At 41.8% G+C, this 16256-nt stretch overlaps 1 protein-coding gene across 1 annotated transcript; it reads left to right on the forward strand.

The window, feature by feature from the left end:
* Nucleotides 1-110: 110 nt before the first annotated feature.
* Nucleotides 111-10404, forward strand: ATP5PB (ATP synthase peripheral stalk-membrane subunit b). Its single transcript, XM_075615268.1, has 7 exons — nt 111-267; nt 1924-1960; nt 5728-5873; nt 7884-8047; nt 8526-8651; nt 9030-9209; nt 10253-10404. The coding sequence occupies exons 1-7, from the start codon at nt 240-242 to the stop codon at nt 10322-10324; spliced, it is 753 nt and encodes a 250-aa protein (XP_075471383.1). The 5' UTR covers nt 111-239; the 3' UTR covers nt 10325-10404.
* Nucleotides 10405-16256: the final 5852 nt, after the last annotated feature.

The following is a 16256-nucleotide window of genomic DNA, read 5'->3' on the forward strand; positions in this document are numbered from 1 at the left end:
GCCGCCTTACATGCTTGAAGTTGCCCTTAGCTAAGATGGTCGCCATGGGACCATGATTACGAAATTGCCCTGAAGTAACATGGCCGCACCTCGCTCCATGACACAAGGAGAGGTGGGCGGTCTCGCGATACCTCTCCGCCATCTTGCTGCCCCGGCGCTGTCAGGGACACTGAGGGCACAGAGTGACCGGCGGTGGCTGCTGCAACGACTCCCCGAGCACCCCCCTCTCCAGCAGCACCATGCTTTCCAGAGTCGCCCTGCTCTCGGGTAAGTCTGGGGAGTGGATGAGAGCCGTAGGCCACAGCACAGCCTCGGGCTGTAGTACTGAAACCCGGCCTGTCAGGCCTCGGTCACAGGGAGCCGGCCCATGACCCCAAGGACCACACACCGTTTTATTATTTCAATAACCTCTTTAAATGTATTTTTCATTTATTTTGATGTACGTGTGTTATTTTTGTAGATATATCATTATGAATACTCTTAGTATTAGGTTTTATTGTGATATATCATTATTTTATTACTGTTGTGATATTAAGTTATTGTTATAATTATATTAATGTAGTTTAATATTTAATTTCATTCTGTTATTCGTAATATTTGCAATGTATAGACCTGGGCTCGTGCAGATATTGCCCCATTTTAATCTGAGTTGCCTGTTGCCCATTGCTGCCCTCAAATCTCAGCGGGTAAACGTTTCTCAAGATAAAATTAGACAAATGTAAAGTATTGTGCCCAGTTAAATATAAATGTAAAATCATTCAATGTCGAGGCATTGAATTGTATACATATTGTAAGGGTCTACCCGTTGGGGAGATGTTTGGCAACCACTATTCTATGCATAAGATAATTATCAGTGCTCCCAGGCACCCAAAAGGCCCAGACTGCAAAGTATTTAAGGAACACCATTTAATATAAGGCATAGGTAACCCTTTCACTATCCGGGTTATGTCAAACACTGTTATTTTATCACAGTCTATCTCCAGGCCCCAGTGACTTTGTAACAATCTTTTTAACATGGACAATAAGGCCTCTAAATACGGTTGCTTTGGGATGGCCATAATGTTCTAGTAGTACCCATTTGAGCACGTAATGCTTAAAAGATTAGTGTGCTGTTGGCCTCTGTGCTAGTAAATGTCAGCTAATTATAATTACCACTGAAGGTCTTCAAGCTGAAACCTGTGTCCTTTCCTTTTCAGAGCATGGTCAGTGACTTCAGGTGCATGTTGACCTCTCAGATTGTAGGGAAGGTTAATAGAAATAAACTATCTATATTTTGCTAAGCATGGAAATTAACATACAAAGTTTTTGTAAAACAGTCTGCCGTTTTAAACACAAGTTACACCGAGTAAAATATGAAGAATGGTAATAGTGCGTCTAATGTAGTGCCAGTAACAAATGGTAAGCTGATCAATTGGAAACCATTTCCGTTACACAACTGAGATATGTTTGTCTCCACTAGATTACTGGTGACAACCATATGTTTAAATGCAGTTGTAATTATGGCAGATTGGTTAAATGTAGCATGTTGCTTTAAAGGGCGCATTAATAGCAGGAAATCCTACAATTTAAAAAACTGATTTCCAATAAATATTTAGTGAAATAGTTACTCCTATTTATATAACCTGTGGTCTTTTTCTACAACGTTTACAAATTCAATCCATTTATACAGGCTTTTATATTGTAAGATCTTCAAAACATAGATTAATTTCTCCCTGTTTTAGTTCTGCCTGGTGCTTTTAGCATTATACTGTAACATTTCCATGCTCTTAAAGTTATGCTTATAATGTATTTAGCGTTATATAAATTAAACAAGTCATTATTTGACGTGAATTTGCTAAAATGATCACCATTTTCTTTATGGAAGTCTGCACCATTGAAAAGAATCGGCTATGAATTAAACATATTTTGTTTTTCTTTCTTTAGCTTCTGCCCTGAAAAACTCTGCCCCTCTTAGTGTTGGGTAAGTAGCAATGATGTGCCTACAACCTACCCAGCTCTTCACAATGCATTACAAAAATAGAAATACAAAAAAGTTCAATTTAGTCGTCCAACACAACCTGTTCATAGTTTTACAGAAGCATGCATGACCACACAGATCTCTTCTGCAGAAGCTGGACTGAAAGCTTGATTGATGTCTTTATAGCTTGTATACAACTAGACGAACTTTAATGATAGCCTGTTAGATGAAACCAAATGGAAATATAACACAACTTTCAGCGCTAGTGCAACCTTAGTCAAAAAATGTATAAATCATGTGTAGATTAATTATTTTACAATACCAATATTGTCAAATGTCCTGAGACCTGCAGCCTAGATGACTTTAGGATTGTCCAAAAATACTTCTGGGTATTCGTGAAAAGAGAAAATCCTCCTTGGCGCTTGTGCTCCGGATAAGTGCACAGGTAAAATCCAGTGAAAGAAAACAATGTAACAAATCTTCATTATATCACTGTGAAATCCGCGATACTGTGATCACGTCTAAGTGCACTCCTGTTAATCAAGGTGTGTAAAACCTGTTAAGTTGATGACTCCCATGTGTTTTAGGATGTGCTAATAACGTGATTTACTAAAAAGAAATAGTGATTAATTCTGCATAATAACACCACTGTTAGGGGGTAGGTACTCCTAGACACCAGCATTAAGCATTATGTTTTAGTATATTTTTTTTAGTAAATCACATTAGCACATCCTAAACATGTGGGAGTCAAGTTAACAGGATTTACACACCTTGATTAACAGAAGTGCACTAGGAGGTGATCACAGTATCTATCGCTGATTTCACAGTAATATATTGAAGTATTTGTTACATTGTTTTCTTCAACATATTTGAAAGGATTTTACCTGTGCACTCACCCGTAGGACTTTTCTCTTCACACGAATACCCAGGTGAGACCGCTTACACGCGTAATTGGAATTAACTTTAGAGGTAATATAGAACAAGGTTCCAACGTCAGTGCTGCAGAGTAATTGATGATTGCATCAAGTGAATAACGGTGATTGGGTGAGGACAAGCCCATTGGTGTTAGTGTCTTAAAGTTAGTCTGTCCTCTTGGCTCAGAGGTATGGTGACTAATATGCATACCAGGTATATAAAGTGAATGCTGCACACCTTGAAAAATAGTTAGAATTATACAATTACCGGTGCTCCCGTGCTTGAACGAAAGCCTTCAACGGATTTGAAAATCTAAACTCATTTATTTGAGCCAACACAACGTTTCGACCTCAGAGGTCTTTATCAAGTGACATAGTGGCATGACTAATATGCAATGCTTCCCAACTCTCCTCCTGTCTTTCTTGACTCTTTTTCTGCTATCTCGGAGGAGGATGTATCACTGCTGATCTCCTCTTCGCCCTCTACCACTTGCCCACTTGACCCCATTCCCTCCCATCTCCTAAAACCTCTTGCTCCTTCTATAATCCCTATGCTCACACAGATCTTTAACTCTTCCCTCTACTCTGGTACCTTTCCTTCATCCTTCAAGCATGCAACCGTTATACCATTACTCAAAAACAGCAAGCTTGACCCTACCTGTCCTTCTAACTATCGACCTGTCTCCCTCCTGCCTTTTGCCTCCAAACTCCTTGAACGTCTTGTATTCTCTCGATTGCTACACTTTCTCAACACCTATTCTGTACTAGACCCTCTACAATCTGGCTTCCGCACTGCTCACTCTACTGAAACAGCCCTCACTAAAATAACTGACGACCTCCACGCTGCCAAAGACAGAGGTCATTACACTCTGCTCATATTACTCGACCTCTCTGCAGCATTCGACACCGTGGACCACCCTCTTCTCCTTCACATTCTCCATACTCTTGGTATTCGGAACAAAGCTTTATCCTGGATCTCCTCTTACCTCTCCCATCGTACCTTCAGTGTCTCTTTTGCTAACACCTCCTCCTCCTCTATTGATCTCTCTGTGGGGGTACCCCAGGGCTCTGTCCTGGGACCCCTTCTCTTTTCTCTCTACACACTCTCTCTAGGTGACCTAATCACATCTTTTGGGTTTAAATATCACCTCTATGCTGACGACACACAAATTTACCTTTCAACCCCTGACCTTACACCTGCTATACAGACCAAAGTTTCTGAATGCCTCTCTGGAATATCATCCTGGATGGCCATCCGCCGACTGAAACTTAACATGGCAAAAACAGAGCTCCTTATACTACCTCCCAAACCTGGCCCTACTACATCCTTCCACATTGCTATTGGAAATACGATCATTCACCCAGTAGCCCAAGCACGCTGCCTAGGGGTCACACTTGATTCCTCTCTCTCATTCTCCTCTCATATTCAAAACGTTTCTAAAACTTGTCGCTTTTTCCTCCGCAATATCACAAAGATACGCCCTTTCCTCTGTTACTCAACTGCTAAAACTCTGACTCAGGCCCTCATTCTCTCACGTCTCGATTACTGCAACCTCCTGCTGTCCGGCCTTCCTACCTCTCACCTGTCTCCCCTACAATCTATCCTAAACACTGCTGCCAGAATCACTCTACTCTTTCCTAAATCTGTCTCAGCGTCTCCCCTGCTGAAATCACTCTCCTGGCTTCCGATTAAATCGCGTATCTCACACTCAATTCTACTGCTCACTTTTAAAGCTTTACATTCTTCTGCCCCTCATTACATCTCAGCCCTAATTTCTCGCTATGCACCATCACGACTCTTGCATTCTTCTCAAGGATGTCTTCTTTCTACCCCCTTTGTATCTAAAGCTCTCTCCCGCCTTAAACCTTTCTCACTTTCTGCCCCAAACCTCTGGAATGCTCTTCCCCTCAATACCCGACTAGCCCCCTCGCTATCCACCTTTAAGACCCACCTTAAGACACATCTGCTTAAAGAAGCATATGAGTAGCACTGGATAATCATGGACACATGACACAAAGCTTGGCCTCCTGCAGACGCACTTACTAGTATTCCCTCCTACTGTCTCTGTACGTTCTCCCTACCTACCAATTAGATTGTAAGCTCCTCGGAGCAGGGACTCCTTCCTTAATGTTACTTTTACAGTATGTCTGAAGCACTTATTCCCATGATGTGTTATTTATATTTGCTATTTATATGACATGTATTACTGCTGTGAAGCGCTATGTACATTTTATGGCGCTATACAAATAAAGACATACATACATACATACATACATACATACATACATACATATCCAGATGGGAGGATAATGCAACCAGTGATTGCCTATGCGTGCAGTTATGGCTAGTTCTCCTCCTAAATTGTAAGTACACAACCCCTAGAGCTAGTGAAGGTACATGTAAGCTTGCATCTGGTGTAGACAATTGAATCAAATAAATCACCACTAAGCTACTCACAAATTATGTGTTCAGGCCTCAAGGGCGTTCTTCCATCTGAAACGTTCAACAGGAGTATATAGAAGGGAGGAAAATCAACTTTAATCCTAAAAGAGATTGCCCCTTTAAAAATTGTCACATCCTGTAACTCTGTGTACACTTTTTTAGGACTAGTATCGCTGCTGTAACTATGAAAATTGACCTAATTAAGAGCCAATATTTTTCAGTTTAAAATTGTATTCATAATTTTTTGCATACAAACTATTTAATAAAGAATGATACACCCACATGAATCTCATATTTAAGTATATCCCGGAATACTAGATAGAAAAAGAGGAAGAGCAGAGTGGTCTGTGCAGCTATTTAAACAAGAATTGTGATATTGCTTCATGTTTCTATTTTTGCTTCCCCTCTCCCAGCTTATTGAATTCATGCAGGTCTTTTCACACTGGGCAGCCTGTCTTGGCTCCTGTGCCTCCTCTTCCAGAGAAACCAGGCAAGGTTCGCTTTGGGCTGATTCCTGAGGAGTTATTTCAGTTTCTTTACCCCAAGACGGGAGTCACAGGTTAGTGACTGATGAGGTATTTGTTTGACAGTGATCAGCAAACATGTCAAAATTCGATCTGCAAACTTTTTGCAGTGTTTTCAACAAAATACAATTTGCGGTCGAAATATTCAACCCCCAATTCGGTATGGTAAAATTCAGGCGAATACCTCTAAACCCGCCCCCATATTTGTATCACCCTTTTGCGAAAGCCATAACATTTGATCGGGCGAATGTTATGAAGCATTCAATATGTACTGTGCGCATGCGCAAATTGTTCTTTGTTTACAAATGGGTGAATGTGCTGGAGATTGAGCCACGAACATTCATGTCTGAGAAGAAACGCAGCGAAGTCTAACGTCTGAATAATTGGCCCTTCTCATTTGTTTACTATTGTCACTTGGGAATGTGGGCCTATAATCTGGGGCTTTTCCACCAGGCTCTAATCAGGGACCTGAATTCCCTGGAAGATGCCTCCCTGGTTGTGTGAAATATTTTTCTGCTGAAAGGGAAAGGCCTTCGCAAGTTACAGATGTATGGTAAACTTGTAAATAAAGAATAAGTGGGGTGGGTGAGGTTAGCACGTGTAAACCAATGACAGTCATTGCTCTATATCTGAATGCTGTGAATAGAGCAATTCTTAAAGAAAAGGATAAAGAAATCTGTGCTACCTGGGTAACTCAAATTAGGTGTGAAATAGAAAAAGGTTAATGTGAATGAACTTCGTGTATTAAATAATAAACGTATTATGATACATGTAAACCTAATCAGATATTCTAAATACCAATGGATACAACACGAAAAATAAAAAGATAATTCCTTCAAATGTCCAATTCAACACAAAAAGATAAGTGTTAAAGTCAATAGCTACAAAAATTGAAGCTTTAATGTCCAGAATTATTGAAAGAGTATCAGAAGCGCAATATAATTGCAAAAAGCGATACTTTGATTTAAATACTAGTGTCCGATATCTGTGGAGACAAACTAGATCACCAAACGTAATCTCTGGGTCAACTGCAGCTTCATAGGATGAAACCCACATCTAGGTAGGAGATCTAAAAACAAAAAGAAGCGTGTGCCCCCATACTGCGATCATACTATGGGGGCATGTGTCGGTTCTTTTTGTTTTGTTTTTTTTATAAAGCAATTCCTGTTAGAGACGGCAAATCTGTCCAAGTTCCGTTAACAATTTATTAAACACGCAAACATTGGTGGCGAAATAGCACGTAACTTTAGCTAATTTTATAGTTATTGTGCAATAATTAGGTGACCAAACCCAGCAAGCTAGATAATTGTTGCTTTTAAAAGATTTGTGCCGTTAAAACGTATAAACTATACAAAATGTATTTATCCCTTCAATGGCAGAGGGATTTGCAATGCATTTCAATGCAATGTTTTGCAAGTATCTGGCACTGGTGGGTCTGAGTTGTTACAGAAATGCCATCTTCAGTTATAGAAGGGGTGGACAACTCCAGTCCTCAAGGGTCACCAACAGGTCAGGTTTTCAGGATATTGCTTCAGCACAGGCGGCTCAGTTGAAGACTGGTAAATCAGTCGAAGCTTGAGCCACCTGTGCTGAAGTAGGCATATCCTGAAAACCTGACCTGTTGGTGAACCTTGAGGATTGGAGCTACCCACCCTTGCATTATAGTTTACAGGGCTTTTTAAAATCCTTCCGTTGAAAAAGAAACTGGATTTAGAAGGCTCTTTACACTGACATTTAATGCAGAACTGTCATGGTGTGGTCCCTTTAAAATTACTTTTTGTAACTAAATCATAACACTGAAGATGCAATTAAAAAAGTATGATATTTCTTTTAGCAATTTTAAATTAATTTATGGTTTGTATCCCCGATAACATCCTTCTGTTTAAGCCGCAGCAGCATCAGTCTAGCTTTTATTGTTATTATTTGATCCTCCCTGTAATTATAATCACTGGTAATAATAATAACTTTTTCATATACCGGTAGCGCTGGTAGGATGTATTGCAGGCACTTTCCTTCCTTTCAGTCTCTTAATATGTGATCCGCAGGACCTTACATGCTGGGCACAGGTCTTCTTGTCTATCTCTTGTCCAAGGAAATCTATGTCATAAACCAAGAGACCTATGTAGCAGCCTCTATCGGGATAGTCATCATCTACGGGATCAAGAAATTCGGGGCGGATGTGGCAGCTTTTGCTGACCAGCTTAACACTGTAAGGAAGCGCTTTGCAGCCAACATCCACAACTGCAGTGCCACGGAGCATGAATACCAGGGGGTTTGGCTTGGTCGTCAGAGGGCTCTTATGGCATTTACTAAATGCAGCTTGTACATGTAATACATGTGTGTGTATGCATGTTGGGATATATTGTGGTATCCTGAGCCAACATTGCCACGGAAGCTCTTAGATATTCTGAGTTATACTGGAATATGCTATATCTGAGGGAGCAATATGACATGCTACATTTGTGTGTGTGCATATGTAAGTATTTTCATGGTTGTTAATGTATTGCTCTATTAGGTGTGTGTGTGTGTACGCACGCACGCACGCTCACTCGCACTGTAGATTTACTTTTTATTTAGACAAAGTAGGGACATGGTGCAATGAAGGGTTTATAGATAGAAGTGGAAATAACTATTGTGTAATGTGTGAAACCTTTATAAAACTGCACCAACTCCCTTAATCATTCCAGGAAAAAGTCTCAAAAACGCTACAATGCAAGGAGAGTGGCATTAAAAGCCTGGAGGATGCGATTGAGGAAGAGAAAAAAGAGCAGTGGAGGATCGAGGGCCGACACCAGCTCTTCGATGCCAAAAGGGTGCGTTAACACCAGGAGTGCTGAGAGGGCAAGTTAGAAGTTCTAGATCAGGGGTAGCCAACTCCTGTCCTTAAGGGCCACCAACAGGTCCGGTTTTCAGGCATTGACTGAGCCACCTGTGCTGAAGCAGGGTTATCCTGAAAACCTGACCTTTTGGTGTCCCTTGAGGACTGGAGTTCACCTCTGCCAAATGAATCAACAACTGGGACTAAGTTGCAGTTGAACCTCCTTGCAGCTGGGCGGGGGTTGGGGTGGGCATTGTTGCATTGCAGGCCTCCGTGGCTGCCATGCAGCTGACTCGACTCTCCCAGAGAGGCCCCCAATATTAACCCACCTCCAAGTTGTTACAGTAACATGGTGCTCGCTCTCTCCCTGCAGAACAACGTGACCATGCTCCTGGAGATCAACTACAGGGAGAGGCTGCTGAACGTGTACAATGCAGTCAAGAAGCGGCTGGACTATCAGGTGGCTGTGCAACATCTCCAGCACCAGAAGGAACAGGATCACATGATCAACTGGATAGAGAAGAATGTGGTGCAGAGTATTACCCCTGTGCAGGTAACAGGACACTTGTACAACTGGGTTTTTAGTGCTGGTTCATAAGGTTTGGGAGGCAGGGGGGTTTAATGGCACAATACGATCTATATTTAACAGGAATTGAAATAGTATGTAGTAAACATGGTTTGGAGGGCCTGCTGTCTTATATCTTTTTGGTACAGTATAAGACACTGAATCTACAGGTTAAACAAATTCCCTTTTATTCTATTTGACAAATAATGGCATCACAACTAGGTTTAACATACGCATCTTGTTTTGCTTATTAATTCGATGGACCCACATAAGTAAAATGTTTATCCTATTGAATCTTTTGAAGGACGACAAGCCTTTACATTTTTTTATTTTTGACTTCTATGTGGGACTCTTATTTTAAATAAATAATGTTTTTATAGATCCAGAGTGAAAAATGAAGCTAATTTTCTTGTATGTCTTAATGCTTAGAAAGAGTAGAGCGTTTAAAAAAAAAAAAAAAAAATTGTGCCTAGTGTACGTTGCATAGACAGGAACTGTACACAAGTTTTCAAGACCAACACCGTAACCACTATGCCATGCTTCCTCCTCTAGTAAGCAAAGTCTGGCAAAGATATTATAAAAAGGAGAAAACCACGAGTTATCAAAGACAGTTCTCTGCGGGATAATAAAGCTACAGGCTTCTCTCGTGATGTATTTGTTTCCAAGTCATTTTTGCAGATTCATTGTAGGTAGTGATGCCTTGTATGGGACCCACACTGGGGTTCTGCATAAATGAAATGATATTCGTTTAGTGTTATGAGTTTGTATGATAACTAAGTTAATATATGTAGAACCATAATGCTGGTCCCCATTAAATGGTATCGCAACCATCAATGAATCTACAATGCTCCTCGAGCAGTACGTCAACTAGAACTGTAAACTTCAAGTCGTCCTTGTGAGCATTTTCCCTTTATTGCAGAACTTCGTGTTAAACCAACAATCCCAGTTCTTAAACGAGTCTGTGTTATTGCAATGTAATGCATCTGTAAATAGTAAAGATTTAATCATATTTTAATGTGTTTTTTTTCCAGCAAAAGGAGAGCATTGCCAAGTGTATCTCAGATCTGAAAGTTCTTTCCAAAACTGTACAGCCTGCACTCTGAATGTTTGTTTGTTTGCAGATCCAAGCTGTCATAGAGAACTGTACTGTGTATACATCTTAATAAACTATTTCTACACTGTATACTGAGCAGTGGCTTTCTTGTGGTTGCTATCAGGTGTGTGTGTGTATTATTTATATAGCTATATCATCCAGCAGAAGGATTGACTAGGGCTGAAGATGAAGGCCTCCCAATGATCTTGCAGGTAGTGATTGAAGCCTCTCTTAACTTTGCTCCAACAAATGTTCTGATTTTATTCCCCTATAATACTTTTGGCCATCTTGGTCTTTTGATATCCCTTGGAATACAATCCAGTACAAGATTTGTCCAACGATGGTCGTTTCTTCTTGGCCCATTGCCATTTTAATTTCTTCACTCTTGTGATGATATCACAGACTTTTTTGTTTGATTTTCTAATCCATTGATTCTTTTTCCGATCTCTTTGGGTAATACCTATCATACATCCTCCCTCCTATTGTCTTGTGCTCCAATTCCTCTTCTCTCTCCCCTGCCCCCTGTTTTTGGAGGGCAGCAGTCATTGGGGTCTATGTGGGGAGGAGGGACTGTCCACACTTGAACCCTTAAAACCCCCGTTAACACCTTTTGTTCTCTACCATACTGGTGGGAGGAGCCATCATTGGCTTATTGTGCTGGCCGGTTCTCTTCTGCAGTTCCGTGTGTGTGTGTTGTCTGCATGCTGCAGCCTCTACTCTCATGTAACATATGTGACCAAATTAGAACATAGCAGCAGCAGTACCAGGAGCTGCAGAAGCAATCCAGACAGCACTAGACGCCAATTATGCCTTCTCCCCCTGCCAGTATACAAGATGGGGATCTGGTGGGGGGCATAGAAGTGTGGTGTATATGGTACTTCCTGGTCACTATCATGTGATGTCAACACTGACTTCTGACCTAGGAAGCAGAGTGAGAACTATGCTGATTAACATCAGGGTTAAGACAGACACGCAGCAGTATGAGGTAACAAACAGAAGTACTCATGCCGAGACAACAGGTCAGCAGGAATAAAGGAGGATGGTTAAACACCCAACAAGGTAGTGTTATTGTGAAGCATAAACACTTAGACACAACAATGGGTTACAGTGTAGCGTTTTTTTGGGGCGACTGGTTCTCTGGTATATTATTTTCTAGAATAATTTTAGGATATAGCTGCTTCATATGTGATGGCCTATCTGTATGCTATTAGTGGATGTATTGTATATTATTAGTGATAATTTGATGTATTAAAGTTTTATTATTTTTGATCCAAGTAGCAGACTATATGGTTACTAAACCAGCCGCCATAGAGATGTCTCTCAGACATACTGAGTCTTATATAGCGTTATTGGCAGTGAGTGCTTCTCTTGGTGTTCTTTTTGGATCTTGTCTGGATTTACCACGTATACAATATCTTCTGAGAAGAAAATGCTACTTTAATGAGTAGAGTACTGTATATCAAAGAAGGGAGAGTACTGCATCTTCATAATCTAAAGAAGCAGAGGGTCTGGCGCTAGTAGAGGATTCTGAATATAGTTGGTGTGATTTCAAATTACATTTCACTATCACTTCCTTGCACTTTTTGTTCCGACGGGTTATCAAGGGCATGACCTTCCTGCATGTGGCATTGCCAAAGTTCCAAGGTGAGAGTTTCCTATCTCTGCTGCCTGTGCTTTATTAAGCTACATCTAGCAACACATTTGTTGTTTGGGTCACAGTAAAATACAACCCCCCCCCCCCCCCACTCCGGTACAATGTTGATCACAACTTTCACCAACACGACCAAAAACGAGTGCATTCCCGCTTTTCTTTTTCTGACTCCTGAAATATAATCTCGAATTGTGGTATCTGTCATGATGGGGGTTTGGCCTGGGATTAAAGGGGTTATACCCCATTTGGCCACCCCTTACTCTCACTTGGGAAGCAAGGGGTTAACTGGACTGAGGTCCAGTCGTGTTTTTTTACCTTGCTTCAGTATCCAACTGTTTATTCCCTTGTATAAAATGTATTGTCTCATCCTGGTGTTTGCACTCACACATACACTAGGGTTGATGCGGGAGGGAAGGGGTTAATGTTAATTTAGTGATTATAGCCCTTTGTTGCCTTTTCCCGCCTTTTCAGGCTCCATTTTGCAGCCTTCCATAGGTCGCCATTGAGCCTCCATGTGTTCTAATGGCAGAAGTAGCGGTTTTGGACATGTTTTCCAGCGACGACCAGCAGGTGGCGTCCGGGAGGAGGAGCGACTGTTTCCCATTGTAAGTCAAAGGGCTCATTGACTTAAATGGAGATTCCTCAACGCCGGCCTCGAGGAACAGGTTGGCAGCCATCCAGACCGCAAAAGCGGATACAATGTCTTTGGAAAGAGTTTAATCACTTCGGTCAAGTTCAAAGACAATTGGCGTGGGAATCTTGGGTTCTAGGGCCCCTGGGAATAAAGTTCTTTTTGTCCCTAGCTCCTAGGAACCCCCACACACGATCCACACCGGGTCCAGGAATGAGAGACCCCCGTAAGGGGTCGAGCGGAGGAGGATCGCGCCATTGACTTCAATGGCGGAGCGGAGATTCCATTGACTCCAATGACTGCGGGCGCCATGCATTGTCTATGGCGGCGCCGGCCATTGATTCCAATGGGGAAAAGCCGCGTGGCGTAAAAAACGACTAAGTGTAAAATGATGAAAAAGGTAAGTCCATATCTACGGTTCTGGAATGACCAGAGGGATGGGATTTGGGTGGCATGTAGCCAAGGTTCCGGCTTTAATGTATGACCCCTCCCAGCCCTCTCCGAACAACCAGACGGAGTATGGACGAATGTAAAGTCTGTTGGATTTTCCCATAGACTTCAATGGCGGCGGTTTCTCCATTGAAAGCCTATGGTGGGAAACCCCATTGACGGCAACGGCGGAGCCCGCCATTCAACGCTATGGCGGCGGACCCCGTTGATTTCAATGGGGAAAGAGTGAAAAGCAGAGATTCATTTTTTAAAGGGAAGAATCCTGTATTTTAAAAATGTGTTAAAGTGCATTTCTGTATCTCCGGTTCTGGAGGTCGCAGAGTTGAAATTTGGCCAATATGTAGGGTCACTGTAGGTATTAAAAACTGGCAGATTTCGACCCACTGGACCCACCAGAACGGAACTTATTAATATGTGAAGATATTAAAGTGCATATGGGATTTTGGATCTGCTCTGAAAATGCAGACTCCATCTGCTATGCTAATAGGGCAGGAAGAGCATCCTGAAGATTTAGCATAGCCGTGTGATCAAAAGTTAACTGCCCTGATTGTTTATACTAGGGTCAGGAACAAAGGAAGTTGAGTGGTTTGTGAGTGTCATCCTTCACACTTAAAATCTACTTCAAAGAGATTTTCCTAGCCAGCTCGGCGCCTAGGGTTAAGAGTACAGGGCTGAAATGGTATATAAGACAGATTCACCCCTTACTCAATTGTCTTTCGTGTCTTGGTGATTTTGAAGATTGCTGTATGAATTGCCAGTCCAGAATTATGACTCGGCATTCCATCTTAAGTAAGTGCCTATATTTTGTTATATGTACTATCTTGTTGTGTACAACAAGATACGGCTCCAGGCTGTGGTGTATCGTGGCGGTTTGCTGTTGCAGAGACGCGGTGATGTGATCTTGCGATCACCAACGTCAATGCTGTTTTCCCACTGGGATTTTGTAAGCCTCCACTTTTATCATTTTGGATAAATCGTGTGTTTTTACTTGCACTCTGCACGTGTGCCTCTCTTTCTTAAGATTTATCTCCTCCGTATAGTTCCTTCTGTGACACCTTGGTCTGGCATTTGCCTTAGTCTGTGGTGCCCGCATGGGAGCTCCATTTACATATTGCTACTGTTTGCACTATGTTTGTCTTTTTTTCTTTTTAAAGGTATCAACGCTCCCCTGGTTTTTTCTTACCTGTGTTTCGTGTGGACCTTGAAACAGTCCACTAAGGGTTTGAGTGTCTTTACCTTTTTTGTGTTTATTATTTTCACATTTTTCCACTAAGTGTTTATAATAAGATTTATTGCACTGTGATTAAGATATTGAGCGCCCATCTAGTGTGTATTATATAGTGCTTCCACTGCAGCCAGGGATTCTGGGAAATGACATGCAAATGATGATACAGTGCAACCTTTTACTTCATGTCCATTTTAACATGGAGCCCTATAAGCCCATGCCTGTCGTATCACACAGCTTTTCAGCATAGCCTGTGTTAAAGAATTGCAAAGCCAGTAAACCTACTCACAGATGGCTGTGTGTGAGCATGGTTATACTGGCTTTGCAAAATGAAGCTAGGACAGGTTTCAACAGGGCTGGATGGATGTCGGTGCAGTCACACCACGGTTACAGAGACACCGTGCTCTTCCCCCACAACAAACTGATTGTGGGGGGAGAGTGCGGGGGCTCTGTAACACATTTACCTTCGGTTGCATCTCCACCTGCAGGCTCCCTCATCATTGCGGCGTGATGTCAAATGGCGTTGCCTTGACAAGGGGCCGCCATGTGGCGTCCCATTGCTATGACAACGCTCATCTGTGCAATGCAAAGAGAATTTTCACAGGTAGTGTTAAGACCTGTATACTGGTCATGCCGTTAAGTGGCTTCAGGCTCATAACGCTTTGGCCAAAGGGTTTAACTAAATGACCCTTACTCATGAGAATGCCAACATTGAAGTATTTAACTGTGTTTTGTCACATTGGATGTAGCATTGGGTATTTTTGTCTTGTCAGCTATAGTATGTACAGTAGTTCCGGCCAGATGGTCTGTAACAACCCAGAAAGCAAGTGGTCACAGGACCCTGGCTCGGGGAATACAACCAATTATATAGAACAAAAATAAACAAGGAAACTTTTAGAAACATCAACCCAAATATTTAAAGAAAAAGCTGGGCCTGGTAAAATGTTCAGAAATCCAGACTGTACATCCAGAAGCCCTGAAACCTGACACTAAGTAATACTATGCATTTGGCTGTGTGCAGCTGTAGCCCCCGGGAATCCTTTCAGTGCCAAATGGGCTTTCAATGCAGAGCAATGATGTGGCCAAAGTGGCCTGCGGAAAGTGTTAAAAACTACCACCCCCCTGCCCCCCCCTGCCTGTTATCAAACATTTTATTAATGTAACTGGTTTTCTTAAGAACAGTCAAGCACCATTAAAGTAAACATTTCACTTCTCTATTTCTTGGGGAAATGTTATGCGTTTCTATTTCTTAAAAGAGCAATCCAAGTGCTTATTTTTTATTTTTTTTACATGTATTTGAATTTTTTTAACCTAGAATTGAAGTAGGGGGTCTCTGGAGTTGAACTGCATTTAGCTCCAGGCCCCCCCTGCTTACAGAGATACTTACAGTACCTTCATAGTAGGTGCTGGAAGCTGCTCTGGCTGGGGTTTAAAGTTTAAAGCTCGCATGTCACACGAGCCAATAGGAAGCCGAACCTTAAGATGTCACAGCTTTCTTGACCCGCAGGGGGCGGGAACTTTGAAACCCGGCTGTTACATAATCCCTGGTAGCTGAGCAGCTACCGGCACCCTCTATGGAGGTAAGTATCTCCAGAAGCAGTGTGTCCCTGGAGCTGAAATGAATGGGGTTCAGCTCCAGAGACCCACTGCTTCAACCCATGATAAACAAACAATAAAAAAATATATATATTTTGTGATGCCCACACCACGTTGCAGTCTCTTTTAGTCCCAGATTAAGGCAGGAAACTTAGTATTTCTCTCTACAGGGTTAAATTATACACTAAAAGGCCCATTGTCCCTTTAAGTCAAAACAAATCCTAAAAGAAACGCCTACACCTCTTACGAGACTAACTATACATGCAGCTTCAGCCCTTACTAACTGGATGGACAGCTAAGCTGGTTACCACACCAAAACAGGTACTATTATATCTAAAGATACACAATCTCTGCACACAGCAATTTAGTATCTCTCTTATCTGTTTCTG

Source organism: Ascaphus truei, chromosome 9 (genome assembly GCF_040206685.1).
Source record: "Ascaphus truei isolate aAscTru1 chromosome 9, aAscTru1.hap1, whole genome shotgun sequence".
NCBI lineage: Eukaryota > Metazoa > Chordata > Amphibia > Anura > Ascaphidae > Ascaphus > Ascaphus truei.